Below are 16,061 nucleotides of genomic sequence, written 5' to 3' on the forward strand. Positions count from 1 at the left end.
AAAAAAGAGTATATGTGAAACCATAAAGCTGGTTATTATGACAAACTTAGGAGGTAGCTTGGAGGAGTTCCATGGTTCAATGCAAGGAAAGGATGTTAATAATACATGAGAAACAGTCAAGGGGAATTTATTATTATCTGACACCTCCAAAGACTCATCAAGGGAGGGCAGCTGCTCTACAATTCTGTCTCCTCCGCTCAATCCACCAACTGACCACAACTACACCAACGCTATCTACCACAACCACTGTATTTCCACAGACAATTACAAACAAATTTAAAAATAATAGTCTCAAACTACATATCTCGAGTTTTTGGAGAATAAATCAGTTGGAAATTAAATGGATGAGTAGTATCATTAAGCAGGAGCTACAAAAGAAGAAAATGTTATGGAGAATGTATATATACTCGGCCGGCCTGGTTGGCCGAGTGGTTAGCGTATCTGCTCTCCAGCCAAAAGGCTGCGGGTTCGAATCCCACCATGGGCATGGATGTTGTAATTGTCTGTGAAAGTACTAGTGGTGGTAGTCGGCGGTAGATGGCATTGGTGTTAGATGATGAAGGTTGGTGGAGTAGTGAGACGCAAAGTTGTAGAGTAGATGCCCTCCCTCGATGAGTCTTTGGACTCCCTGGAGCTGTGATGTAATAATAATATAAGGATAAAGGTGATCAGCAAGCTGATGAGCAATACAAAGTACAGTAAGAAAGACAAACATGATGAAAAGACAAAATCAGAGGAGAAAATTATAAGCCAAAAGAAAGCAGACTCAAAGAGTTCTTTTGGCTATGTGGCAAGTAAAAGGAAAAATGATTATTTTAGGATAACATTAATGAATAGTGATGGTAGGAAGGTGAAAAAAGAAAACGAAAAGTTGAGTTACTAAGTAGTCTCTTTGTATCATCCAGATGGCCATAATGCAATGACCAATGAAATACAAATACAGCCACTGGGTGACAAGGGAATGGGAAGGGGGGGACAGCGAAATAGTTCTATTATACAAAAGAAGCTCCAAGACTAGGGGTTTCAAATTATAGATCAATTATGGATATCTCAGAAGTGGTGATTAAGGTATTGGAAAAGTTGGTTAAGGAAAGAATTCCGAAATAGGTATATAGAAATATAATACTCTATAAGGGATGTTATATTCATGGTGTGAATGGAAAGTCTTGTCTTAATAATTTACTCATTTCTACATGAGGATAATGGAAATGGCTACACCATGATACTGCCAGAATTTGCAAAAGCATCTGACAGAATATCACATAGAAACCTATTAAGTCAGTGTGAGGCAAATGGAGATGGGCATGAAGCTGGTGACATGGATAGCTGATGGAGAAACAGAGAGCAGTATACTCAGTTGAATGAAAGAGAAGGAAGATGACTAGAGACCACAGGTCACTAGTCATCTTCCTCTGATTGGGGCTGCTGCTGTTGTTGAATTTGTACATCAATGATAATTTGATGGGAATGACCACTGTGCACATATGTTTGCTGATAAGCCTTATGGGGTGGGGGAGAGCACAACAGTTAGTAAAGGTGATGTAAATATTCTGTAAGATGATTTAAATATATTGGTTCACTTTTAAATATTGAAAGTGAACAAAATATCCGAATGATCACAGATAAAAGCAGGGATAAGGAAATTGTTATTTCCCTTTATAAGAGTTTGATATGTTCACATCTGAACCACTGTGCACATATGTATCACCTGGGTTTTTCAGGGATGCAAGAGTGGTGGCAAGGATTCAGAGGCAAGTGAATAATGTAGGTTTGTGGAGTGCTTCCTATGAGAACAGACTAAAGGTTGTGAGTTACAAAATTTTAACTAATAAGCAGAAAACAGGAAATATGATAAAAGCATATGATAAGAAGATAAGTTACTAAAGGGCATTTATAAAGTAAATTTATAAATGCCCTTTAGTAACTAAAGAAACTTTCCGATATATGACTGAATGCAAGTAAAAAATGAATCATCCCTGGAAGATGTGCAAGAGTGTTGTTAGTAAGAGTGTTAAGGTACTTTAAAGCAATTCTTTAAAGATCATTTACTTGAAACACGACAACCTATTCCACTCATTCACCAGCCAAATTATGAGTGCTCTTGGTGAACAACTTTAAGGAGAAGTATGACAGGCATTGTGTCAATAATGATTAGTGTGGGCTTCTCAAAATGAGTTTCGACTCTATAGAGATGCCATGTAATAATATATATATATATATATATATATAAGATTCTCTCTCTATTAAAGATTTTTTAATAAATTAAGTCTTTAATTTATTTAAAGACTTTTTTTATTTGCTAATTAACTGAAGGAGAAATTCTGCCCTAAGCTCCAACTATTGCTGAAAGCAATCTACCACGTAAAGGAGCAATGAAATAAGTGAAACATTTCGTATACTAAATTAAATCACAGAGAAGCCTCTTTAATTCTTTGTAGACAGATAATATAATTAAAACTTCTAGATCATCAAATTTAAGCAGAAAGCAAAGAAAGAGACTATGTATACTTTGAACTGAGGACACTATAGATGAACTGATTTCATGATTTGGTCCTTTGGTAGCAAGCAATAATGAAGTGAGAAAATATCGTAATTGCTTGTTCAAAGTAGTAAATTATGTAGTAAATAAATGCAAATTTTTAATAGCAAATTATTTGAAAAAAAAGTAGAATGTTCCATTTTAGTTATGATAATCTTGAGGATATGTCTGTCATACAATTAAACTCACCCCCCCCTTGAATGTCTTTCTTTCTCCAGGCAAAACACACAATAATGATAAATGCTTTAAAGAAACAAAAAATTATATTATCCCTCCAGAAATAAATTTGCTTTTCCTGATATCAACTGCTAAAATTTTTTTCCACACTGAAGCCAGTATGCTTTGGAACTAAAATGTGTTGAAACAGCAGACCTTTTATAACCATTCAAATTTTACCATATGTTATATTCTACTGGATAAAAAACTATGTTAATCTAGCTGCAACTAATGAGTAGAAATTAAAAAGATCTATCAAACTATCAGAGGTCAAAGCCTTTTAACAACTAAACATAATGGATAATGCTCTTAGTAGATGTTAAACTGAACAGTTATTAATTTTCAGGTAATTTACAAGTTTTAAGTAAAATTAATCATGCTTTACATTTATTTTTATGTTATTCATACATACAAAGCCTTTACAATGTAAACATTTTTTCTCTATAAATACATTAAAAGAAATAATATTCTTATGAGTCTAATAGTTTCTCAATGTGACAAATTCTCAAGTGCAAATAAATGGGAAAGGGACAGCATGTCTTATTCAGGAAAGAAAGTCATTTGTTTACTGGTATAAAATAATTAAGTATATGAAATGTACACAGACATGTAAAAAGTTAAAATTTAAAACATTTTTAAGTACCTAGTTTTTTCAGCATTCTTTTTCCTTCTGCACTTGATGCCAAAACACCTATGGTATCAATAGCTACTCCTTCAATTATCATATCACTGTCCCTGAGTGATGTAAGCAATATTTTGATCACGTCTGGATAGTTATTTAAAATCATCTGAGGCTTGTAATGACCAATGTGACCAAAAAACTTTAAGAGCCCTTGGGAGAGAAAATAATCCTTTTAAATAAATAAATAAATAAATATATATATATATATATATAAGTGCTGGCCTGTTTGGTCAAGTGGTTAGTGAATCCGCTCTCCAGCCAAAAGGTTGCAGGTTCGAACTCTGCCATGGGCATGGATGTTTGCGATTGTGTGAAAATACTAATGGTGGAGGTGGTTGGCAGTAGATGGTGTTGGTGTAGTTGTGGTTCATTGTAGTTGATGGATTGAGTGGTGGAGACGGAGAGCTGTAGAGTAGGAGTCCTTGATGAGTCCATGGACTCCCTGGAGGTGTCATGTAATAATAATAGCCTATTATATATATAATTTCAATGATGAAAGAAGCAGGCAATGGAAGAAAAGTAATACAGACAGAGTAGATAAGTTAACAGGCATGTGTTGAAAGAACTATCAACTATTAGGACCACTAATGGAATGGTGACAATACAACATTCTTGTGGAAAGGCTTAGATGTTGGTTATGCATTTTTAACTAAGTAATTTACAACGTCACTAGGATATACATTAAAATAAATTTTAATATACTTCAATATTTGGGCAACAACACATTGCCATTTTCAAGAAACTTAAGAACAAGACACGTGCACGCAGGCACAACAAACAGTAAATGAGGAAGAAGCAGGAAGCTATTATTTCTCCTAAAGTCCTGATGGTGCCCCCTAGTGGACAATGTTGGTATTCTTGGGCGAATGGGCTGAAGTCTTCTGATGTAGGTTTCCCAAATTTGAGGCAGTTTCATGCAGCCAAATTTGTTGAGGTTAGGATTGTTTCTTAGGGCTGAAGCTGATTCCATGAAAGCCTTTCATACTTGTATTTACTATGGTGTACTATCGTGGCTTTCTTCCACCGTATTCTATGGCAGGTATCCAGTGCATGGTCAGCAAGACCAGAGTGGCTGTACTGGTAAAATCGGATGTAGTCCTTGTGTGTTCTGAAATTCTGATATTGGCTGTCCTGCCTGTTAGACCAAAGTAGGACAGCTTACAGCTGCAAGGGACCTGGTATACACCAGGTAGGTCTGGGGGGGGGGAGGGTGGTCTTTAGTAGAGCAGATAAGGGATGCCAATTTTTTATATGGTCTGTAACAAGAAGTTAAGTCATGTTTTCTTAGGATTTTTGTGATTTTTTCCAAGGTGCCTCGGATATAGGGTATGGTGATGGATTTAGAGTAATCCTTGTTGGGAGGGGGGTAGGGGGAGGGTTGTGGTTTACTGGTTTCAATATTTTTTGGATTTTTTTTTTTGGGGGGGGGGTAGCCATTGGCTGAGAAAGTGTTGAGTATGTGGTTTAGTTCTGATAATCCCCTAACCACAGAACTAAACCACATACTCAACACTTTCTCAGCCAATGGCTACCCCCCCCCAAAAAATCCAAAAAATATTGAAACCAGTAAACCACAACCCCCCCTCCCAACAAGGATTACTCTAAATCCATCTCTATACCATATATCCGAGGCGCCTCAGAAAAAAAATCACAAAAATCCTAAGAAAACGTGACTTAACTTCTTGTTACAGACCATATAAAAATTCCCCCCACCCCCACCCACAGACCTACGACAGCCAATATCAGAATTTCAGAACACAAGGGCTACATCCGGTTTCACCAGTACAGCCACTCCGGTCTTGCTGACCATGCACTGGATACTTGCCATAGAATACGGTGGAAGAAAGCCATGATAGTACACCATAGTAAATACAAGTATGAAAGGCTTTTCATGGAATCAGCTTCAGCCCTAAGAAACAATCCTAACCTCAACAAATTTGGCTGCATGAGACTGCCTCAAATTTGGGAAACCTACATCAGAAGACCTTCAGCCCAATCGCCCATGAATACCAATATTGCCCGCTAGGGGGCACCATCAGGACTTTAGGAGAAATAATAGCTTCCTGCTTCTTCCTCATTTACTGTTTGTTGTGCCTGCGTGCACGTCTTGTTCTTAAGTTTCTTGTTTAATATACTTCAATATTTCTTGCTGAAATATTGAAGTATATTAAAATTTATTTTAATGTATATCCTAGTGATGCTGTAATTTCCTTAAATTACTTAGTTAAAAAAGACAATACAACATACATGTATAGCATTTTCAACATTTATTAGACACGCATATTCATAAGAATATAATAATATTATTGCTGCAAATATTTCAACCAGAAACTAACTGATCATCAGTGCATCAGCATAATTACAAGGTGAAGCTAGAACAAAGACTGTTAATCCTATTTATAGAGATGAGCCATGTGCCAGATGCCACCTAGTGAGTGGTTACAATAAAATAACAATTAAAGCCCAAATTTAAAATAAAATGATTTGGAATAGAATTAAATTTAATTAGATAATGAAATGACAGCATTACATTACACTAAATTTTAAAAAATTAGTTAATTAGAAGTCCGAGCGGTTAGCCAAGCGGCTGTGCACTTCCCAACCATATGCCTGGGGAAGGAGTGTCTTAGGTTCGATTCCTGGCAGTGACGTGAGGAGCTGAGGGATCTTCCTCAGCCATAGCCAAGTTAGCTGGTCTTGGGCATGGACAGTAGGGTTTTTTCCCCAGTTTATCCTGGGGTTTTTCATCCCGCAAAGCAGGCAAATCAGCCTTGAGAAGTCAACACTACAGGACAAAGGATACACCTGGGCGGAGGGCTGACCACCTTATCCTGTGAACTGTTTGAGGTCCAATGATTAATAAACCCTCGACACTGCAAGGAAAAAATTAGGGTAAAAGGAAGATGAGATGAATTAATTAGAAGGGGGAGATCAGTCCATTAACTAGGAGATTTCCTAAAACCCTACCAACAGACAAATTAACAAACTTAATTCCTTACTCAACAAAGTGATCAGTTGGGATGAAGACACTATCAAAAAAAGTGAAAACCCAGTTTGGTAGAAATCCATGTTTTTATGGCCTTCCAAAAATACATATGAAAGGAATTCTACTCAGTCCCACAGTGGACTGGATAGATTCCCCCACCTATCAAAGCCAAATTCCTAGCTCATCTTTTAAGTCCCATACTGGCCTCTGTGAAGAATTCATCAGATTTTTTGACAAAAATAAAAATCATAACCTACCGACCTCATTACTAGCTTTGATATCCTGTCCATATTTACTAGTGTGCCTCTGGCTGACACTCTCGAACTGTTATCAAATGAGTTCCCTCCAGACATAGTTGAACCGTTTGACTTTGCCATGCACTCAAGCTATTTCCCCATCTGCAGGAACCAATTCTAAAAACAGACCGAAAGAACAGCCATGGGAAGTCCCTTGTCACCTGAACTTGCTAATTTCTACTTAGAGCATCTTGAAGAATCCCTATTCTCTTCAATACAATGCCAACTTTCCTTTTGGGTTTGATATGTTTGCCATCTGGCCAGACTCAGAAGAATCACTACTTACTTTTGATTGTTGAAGTGAAGTTGATTGTAACCAAAACCAACTTCACCAAAAAAGAATGGAAAATTAGCCTTCCTTCCCATACCTCTTCTGGAATACTTGCCACATCTATTCACTTCATCATAAACCTACCGTCACAGGACACTACATACAGCAAAATTCAAAATATCATATGTCTCAAAAAAATAGGCATCTTCAAATTTTTGCTCAACAGAGCACATGTTATCTGTTCCAGTTCTCAAATTCTCCAACAAGAATTGAGCACCATTAAATGCATCTTACTACAGATTGAATTAAAGATACCAAGAAATTATATACTTGGTTTAATCCTTTATCCAAGTGTAAGCAAACAAAGATCAGGACTAAGGCAACTCGTATATAGAAGCTAATGACTTCACATCACTTGCCTTAGTATTTCATAATGCAAAGCACATACCCTTACTAATAAGGGGTGACACCTTTTGGCAATTCGTATATGAAAATATGACTTTTGCATTACTTCAATCTTAGTATCACCTCTGGATCTGGCTCCCACTGAAGAGACCTCAATAAAGGTCGAAACCAGCATGGGTAGTCACCCTTCCCATAATGCACAACATTATACATACCCATAAGGATATGTGCTTTGCATTATGGGATACTAAGGCAAGTGATGTGAAGTCATTAGCTTCTATATACGAGTTACCCTGGTCCTGATTATATTTCAGGCACAAACTTTGTTTGCTTATACTTGGATAGAGGATTAAACCAAGTATATAATTTCTTGGTATCTTTAATTTATAGTATAACCAAGCGGAAAAAACTTCCAATTACTACAGAATGGATTCACCTCAAGGAAGTTTAAATGCATATTGGACTCTCTTACAAACTCAATGCCAAAAAAACCCTGAACCTGTATGGCAATTCCCTATCCCATACATCACAGGCATCTCTGAAATGATTACCAAGATCTTGAAAAGATACAATTTAGCTCTTATTTTTTCCTATCAACAAAATCTCCTCTTGGTTACCATCCACAAAAGATAAAAGCACACCACTCTCCTTTCCTTGTAAACACCAGGCTCAATGTGATTGCTTCCTCTGATACTTTGCACAAAAAAAGACATTCTGTTGAAAAATGACTACAAGAACACCAATCTTATATTAACAACAATAAACCTGAAAAATCAGGCCTTGCTCAGCATGAAGTGGATCACTGACCACAGAATATTTGCAGTATATCAGTGCAGGTTTAGGTTTGAGTAGTTATTTAAAAAGAGGGCTGAGGCACTTCTACACCATCCAAATTAAAATCAGATTGACTATCTCCCTATTGCCAAGATTTGGGAGTCTTCCTCATAAATGGTAATAATGTGATTCCCCCACCCCTCTAACTGGTTAATTTTTTTTTTTAATTTAATATAATGCTGTGCTATTTCATTATCTAATTAAATTATATTTTATTTCAAATCCACTTAATTGTAAATTTGAGAGCATTTGATGATGATTCTTCAGGTTTTCAAGAGCTCCATTTGTGAAAACAGGCTACACAGCAAATGGGTAGAGCTGGTTTGGCTTCTAGACACTATACAAATTTTTAATAGCACTTGTGGCATAATATTGTTTATTAGACACATATATTTACAAGAATATAATAATTTTATTAAATATGTTGACCAGAAACTAACTAGTCATCATCAGTGCATAATCACAAGGTGAAACTAGAACAAAGAATGTCAATCCTATTTCTACAGATAAGCCACATGTTGGATGCCACCTAGTGTGTGTTTACAATAAAAGGAGATAACAATTAAAGAAAACACACACTAGGTGGCATCCAACATATGGCTCATCTCTAGAAATAGGATTAACATTCTTTGTTCTAGTTTCACCTTGTGATTATGCTGATGCACTGATGATGACTAGTTAGTTTCTGGTCAACATAATAAAATGTTTAATAATAAATAATAAAATTATTATATTCTTGTAAATATGTGTGTCTAATAAACAATATTATGCCACAAGTGCTATTAAAAATTTGTATAGGGTCTAGAAGCCAAACCAGCTCTACCCATTTGCTGTGTGGCCTGTTTTCACAAATGGAGCGCTTGAAAACCTAAAGAATCATCATCAAATGCTCCCACAGAAATTGTCATGTCAGGTACATTTAAGCACCCCATTTCTTTCTGTCCTCCTATATGGTTTCTTAATGAACAGTTCTTATGAAGAGTATTAATACCATACTTTTCCTATTTGGAAAAATTTCTAACTAATCCTTGCTGCAATGAGGGGGCCTTCATTCTTACTCCAAATATAATCACTGGCCATTATCAAAATCTTGGTTCTCCAACAAATGTGTCAAATCAGTTCCAAGATAGCAATTAGATATATTTGAAGTGGCTCAAGTCAGAAAATAGAACTTCGAACTATTAAAAAAATCTGATTCTGAAAAGGAAAATGTAAAAAAATTACCCCCTGTTCAAACAGTTGAACCTTCTGGTTTCTGATGATGGTCAATTCCCCTATTTCTTGTACATATGACCAAGGCAAATTGTACATATGAGGGTGGTCTGAAAAGTTCTTGGCCTAGACTATAGACGGCAACACTATCAGCAAGATTATTTTTTCTAAGTTGGTACATCTGTCATAAGCATCCATGTGAAATTGCAAGTCATTCTATCATGTAGTTTGTTTTATACAGTTATCTGCAGCAAAAGTGTTGTCTGTATCCCTGGAAATGGATAAAATTGAGTATCATGTGGTTATAACTGGTTATATTTGGTTAAAACTTCTTTTACAAAGAAGTTTTAACCAAAAAAAATTTATTCCAAGTTCATAATATTTTACAGGCACTCTTCTCCTTCATTTTCGACAATTAAGAAATGGGCTGCTGAGTTTACCTGTGGCCGTACCAGCCTTGAAGATGATCCACATGAAGGATGTCCAAAAAGTGTAACAACACCAAAAATCATTGATCAAGTGCACGATATGGTATTGGATGACCAGCGATTCAAAGTGCATGAAATTGTTGAGATTATAGGCATTTCAAAAGAACATGTAGGATATATTTTGCATGAAGAATTGAAAATGAAAAAGCTTTGTGCAAGATGGGTGCTGTTCTTGGATGAAAATCTCTGAACAGTGCTTGGAGCGTTTTAACAATATAAAACTGATTTTGTGCATCGATTTATTACTATGGATGAGACTTGGATTCACCGTTACACACCAGAATCCAAACAGCAGCCAAAACAGTGGACAGAAGCTGGTTGTTCAGCACCAAAGAAGACAAAGTCGGTTCCATCAGCAGGATAGGTCATGGCATCATTGTTTTGGGATACTAAAGGCATTTTATTTATTAATTATCTTGAAAAGTGTAAAAAATAATTGGGGAATATTATTCTGATCTTTTAACCAGACTAGATGAAAAAATTCATGAGAAAAGACCTGATTGCAGAAGAAAAAAATCATATTTCATCAGGACAATGCACCTGCTCACAAAGGGGTTTTGGTAATGGGAAAAATTAAGGGGATCTACATTATGAATTGTTGGAACATCCACCCTATTCCCCAGATTTGGCTCCTTCTGACTTCTATCTCTTCCCAAAACTAAAACTTTTCCTTGCTGGTCAGCATTTTTCTTTGACTCAAAAGGTGATTGCAGCTGTAGAGGGGTATTTTGCAGATCTTACTGAGAATCACTACAGGGACAGGATAATGGTGCTGGAGCATCGCTGGAATAAATGTATTAGTCTTAAGGGAGATTATGCTGAGAAATAAAAATAATTTTGAAATTATAAATTCATTTTTTCATTGTTAGGCCGAGAACTTTTCAGACCACCCTCGTATGATTTTGATTCAATTTTTTAATGGCACAAAGACACCAAGGTCATACTGTGCCAGGACACAGGTGACAATGGTACATATGATAAACGTTTAGTAGGACAATCACAAACATCCATGCCCTTGGCGGGATTTGAACCCACAGCACCTCTTGGCTGGCGAGCAGATATGCTAATGACTTGGCCAACCAGGCTGGCTTATACATATGACCAAGGCAAATTATACACCTTTGAATTATACAACGGATGGCTCATGCATAACTCTGTGCCAAAAAGGCAAATATCCTTAATAGCATGGAAATTTTGGCCATAGTTAGTTAAAATTCATCTTCTATCATCCTTTCAAGTTTTCATACTACTCTGGCATTTACCTAAAAACACAGAAGCAAACTTATATTCAGCACATCACAAAAAAAAGAGACAAAAGTCAGCCATCTGATTAATGTTGTAAGGCCCTCACCTCAATCCTCTCATAACCAACAGAATAGGTCATCAACAGCCAACTGCTTCACTACATAAGGCAAACCAATTAATCAGTGATTACTAATATGGATTCTGTCAGTCATCCTTCACAGCAGATTTCCTAGCCCACCATTTAAATACATGACATGGAAAGGTCTAGAGAAACTCGTGTGGTAACTTTTGACATTTCCAGAGTGTTTCTTTGGATGAAGATCTGGCATAGCAGCTTACATTTTATTTGCCATCCTCCCTTTGCCTGGTCATTAGCTTTCTCTCTAGTTCATTTGCTATGTAAGATGATGGATGGATGGTCTTCTCCCTTCAGATTTCCTTACCAATTCCAGGGCTCTGTGTCCAATGTTCTTATTCCTAAACATCAATGATCTCTTTCTGTAACCTCATATCCTGTTCCAAAGATTTACTGACAACAAGCATGTGTTATGCCTATTCTCAAATATGGAAACAAATAAAAATATGATAAAGTCATCCACACAGAGGGCACTGCTTATGGTAGCAGGAATTATTATTCTATCAAGCTAACTATGATAGTGAATAATATGACACTTAACACAGAACCTCATGGGATTCTGTCCTGGTGGAGAAAGAATCAGGAGATAGCAGACTGTACTTGGACTTGAAAGATTCATTGAACTTTGGTATTAGTGAGAACTCTTTTTTTTTTTTTTTTTGAAAAAGAATAAAAAGAGGAAATTGCCTCTAGAAATAAAGCTATGTAGGTCTTTTAACATATTGAACTTTATATCTAAGAAAACTGATACTGAAGGATAACTTGTTTAGGAAAGTATCTCTAATGCTTTCCTTAAAAAAAGTATATTTTCCAGTTGTGTCATGATCTGATATACACGATTCTTACAGAATCCAAATTGTGTATTGGAAAAAAGATTACTGCTTTCTGGAAACCATAAAAGATAAATGTTAATCATTTTTTACAAAATCTTGTACAAGCAGTTGGCCAGGACTACTAGACAGTTTGTTGGAATTTCTGGATATCTTGGAAACAAAAAATAAATATTAACAGGATTAATAGAGAAGAAGTTTTTCAGAACAGGTTTGGTGGTGGGAGAACTAGGGGCCATCCTTGAAAATTTGGCAAGAGTGTGCTTAGGTTTTGGGGACTAAACTTTTTTGTGAATGAGTGCTTGACATAATGTTTAGGATCTCACCCAATAAGTCTACAGCCTCTGTGAAGTTGCCCATATAATAATAATTACCAACTAAGCTCCAGGAGACCATTATGAATAGTAAGAAATTGTGAGCATCATTTTGCTGAGAGATGTGACCAACATTCCTTATTGAGGCACTTTGACAATCTCATTTTGACCTCTTGTTTTTGACGATTGTGCTCATGTACCCATTTGTTACTGAATTAAACTATTTATTTATAATTGTGGGTGTTTCTTTCATATCTCATATCATACTTCTTTTCACCAAATGCATAAAAAGTCATTATACAGTTTTTGAGTTATTGTGATTTATCTCTTTGTTCTTTAATTTATAGAAATCGGTGTAATTTGTTTGGATAAATCCTAAACTGCAAGTGCATTCTTGTTTGTTCAGTATCCAGGTCAATATCTATTAACAGGATGCATCGTAAGAAGGTGAAAACTAAACATAAGGTCATGTGAACAGATATACTGATTATAAATTAAGCTAGTCATATACTCCATATAGACAGTGAAAATACAAGGAAAAGTAGAAAGTGTGTAAAGAGAAATGGAACAGTTACACATTAAAAGACCAATTTTAACACTTTATTTATATCTTTTATTTCTAATTTCATTCTCAGTTACCAAATATTGCCTTCCAGAATGTCTCTGAAAATCCAAGCATTTTAATGTCTAATTGTTCGATTTCTCTACTGCCTTTCCATATTCCACATTGCCTTTCCATAATGGATTTTCAGAGACATTCTGGAAAGGTAACATGGAATTTTTAACTACTCTTCTAAATGGTAAGGAATATAAAGTTATGGGAAGTGGAGGGGGAGCTGCATTCACTATAGAAAAGGAAGACTCACATTGTTATTAATATTAATAGGAAATCTGAAAGAAAAATACCAATTTTAATAGAAACAAAACCAAAACCACTGATGATTATACAGATTTATGCACCAAGGTGATGAAGAAATTGAAGAATTTTATGAGAAAAGAGAGGATGCTATTCAAGATATTGAATAGCTTCCCTCTTATTTTTAAACCTGAGAACATCATCAAGAATAACAAGCTGAAGTAGCTGGAAGGATGGTTAAGCAAAAGATATGGAAGAAAGTAAATGGTTGTGCTGCGATTTGCTTCAGTAACTAGCAAGATCTAGAAGGACTAGTATTAAGTCCACGTTGTTCTTAATTTTTATCAATGATAATGATTATGAAATTAAAAATTTAATGTGAAAGGATTAAAGCTAAATAACTGAGAGGATACAGCCAAAGAGTGATTTAAGAAATGTGGCAAAGTGACAGACTTCTGGCCTAATGTTCAAACCTTACCTTCTTTAGGCCTGTCTTGATAGAAGGTATATATACTGCAGACACAGTCTTGCCGTAAATACTGTTACAACTTCTGCACACTCCCTGCATTGCCCATAAAATTGCCCAAGCCTGATTCTGTCAGTGAGACTGTGCACAGCCAACAATCACATGCTTATCAGGGGGGAGAGAGAGAGAGAGAGAGTTGGATAACTGTATGGGTTTAACATGCAGTGTGGAGATCTGGAGATCATGAAAATTGTTGGAATGCACCTGTTATTTTCAATCCTGCTAAAAACACTCAGGATCAGTAGGATGTTTGTGTATCTATTAACTATTATAACGATTAATAGTCCAATACACAAAATGCAAAATGTGGCTAAATAGTTGAGATATATTTCAACTATTTAGTCACAATTTTTTACTGAAGTAGTCAAATATAGAAATAAACAGAATCAACAAAAGCCAGTACGGCAAGGAGTCAAAAGAATGAATTTATATGAAATAAGAGAGAAATTAGTCATAACAGTAAAATAGCTGTAAGCAAGACGGTGTTCAAGCAAATGTTAACTTATGAATCTAGAGTTGGGTTAGAAATAAAGCAGTTGATCGAAGACTGAAGCCCACCTCTTATAACGATATAGGGAAGGGTCTAAGTGGGACAGTTCATTTGTTCGCTGATGATGCAAAGTTGGGTAGGGCAATAGTGAATGCAGAAGATGTCAAAGTCTTGCAAGATGACTTAGATAGATTGGAGTTCTGGACTAAGGAGAATGGATGTCAATTTAATGTGACAAAATGTAAGGTTATGCATTTCGGAGTGAAAAGATTAGCAGCAGTATACCACATTGGTGGAACTGTACTCCAAGAGATTGATGAGGCCAGGGACTTGGGAGTGTTGGTGGATAGGGAGATGAAGTTTAGGGGGCACATTGCGAAAGTAGCTAAATCAGCTCATCAACTCACTTGGTTGTTGAAAAATACCTTGACGAGCAGAGAAAAACAAGTTATTGTACCTCTGTACCGAGCCCTGATAAGACCTCATCTCGACTACTGTGCCCAAATTTGGTCACCTCGGTTCCTTCTTGATGGGGAGGAGGTTGAGAGGATCCAGAGACGAGTGACTAAGATGATAGCAGGTCTATGGAATGAACCATATGAGAACAGGTTGAAGATTTGTGGGTTGCAGAAACTAGTTGATAGGCAGAAAAGGGGAGATATGATTGAGACATTCAAATTGCTAAAAGGTTTCTATAGGATTAATTCAGATGATATTTTTGAGATCAGGACTGGTGGTGGGAGAACTAGGGGACACCCATGGAAGCTGGGCAAGAGCGTGGTTAGCAGGGGTGTTAGAGCTGGGTTCTTTACTTTTAGAGTGGTAAATGAGTGGAATAAGCTGCCAGAGTCTGTTGTGGGTGCTATGACAGTGAGTGAGTTCAATGCAAGGTATGATAGATACTGTGAGAATGTTGAACAGCTGTGTGAACATGATGTTTAGGGCCTCCCTCGATGAGTCTAAGGACTCCTGGAGTAGCCCGTGGTAGTAATAATAATAATAATAAAATAGTTCTGCAAAAATTAGAGGAGTAAACAGATGCCATCAGTGGCAGACTCATATTAAATATGAAGATATTAGGAAAGAACTTGTTCTTAGTATTCAGGAATGTGTGGGTACAGCTAATCTTAGGTGGTATGGTCACTTAAATGGGAAAGGCAAGTTAGAAAAACAGATGTTTGATACTAGAATGCCATAAAAATGACCAAGAGTTAGACCAAAATCTAGGTGGACTGATATGGTTAGAAGTTGGTTGGTTCCTTAGAACACTGAAACATCGGTCTGACAACACTAGAGCCCTGCAAGATAACAGATGATTTTCAGAAAAACTGTTGATAGGAAGTTAGTAATAAAGTAATCTTTTTCATGTAGCACCATCACAATATTCTGTACATCCTTGTATATCAGGAAATTGATGATAATAAATTTGCTGGCAATAATAAAGTGAGTAGGGTAATGAATAATGAATATCAAGGACTACTGCTTCAGGCATACTAAAATAGCATATATCATTGTTCTGAGAAATGGCAATTAACATTTAACATTTGGATAACAAAATTCTTAGGATGAACTATTATTCGGATAAGAATAAAATCAAAACAAGTAGAACATGAAAAAGGACCTAAGAAAAATAGTGCACTCTAATATGAAGTTTGAAATATCTGCAAAGAATTAAAGAATTAATTTAAAAGTGGTATTCCTTGTAATCTGTGTTTAGGTACAGACCACAAGGAAT

General features: G+C 36.1%; 1 protein-coding gene across 2 annotated transcripts in view; it reads right to left on the reverse strand.

Moving 5' to 3' along the window:
• LOC150110616 (26S proteasome non-ATPase regulatory subunit 5) overlaps positions 1 to 16,061 on the reverse strand; it is a 107,491-nt gene that overhangs the window by 25,023 nt on the left and 66,407 nt on the right. For both annotated transcript variants that reach the window (XM_090395221.1, XM_090395229.1), the window contains exon 5: positions 3,399 to 3,587. In XM_090395221.1, the coding sequence (XP_090251347.1) occupies positions 3,399 to 3,587 (189 nt within the window). The remainder of the gene's footprint in view (positions 1 to 3,398; positions 3,588 to 16,061) is intronic.

Source organism: Typopeltis vanoorti, chromosome 1 (genome assembly GCF_054136105.1).
Source record: "Typopeltis vanoorti isolate ZY-2024b chromosome 1, IOZ_Tvanoo_1.0, whole genome shotgun sequence".
In the NCBI taxonomy this organism is placed as follows: Eukaryota; Metazoa; Arthropoda; class Arachnida; order Uropygi; family Thelyphonidae; genus Typopeltis; species Typopeltis vanoorti.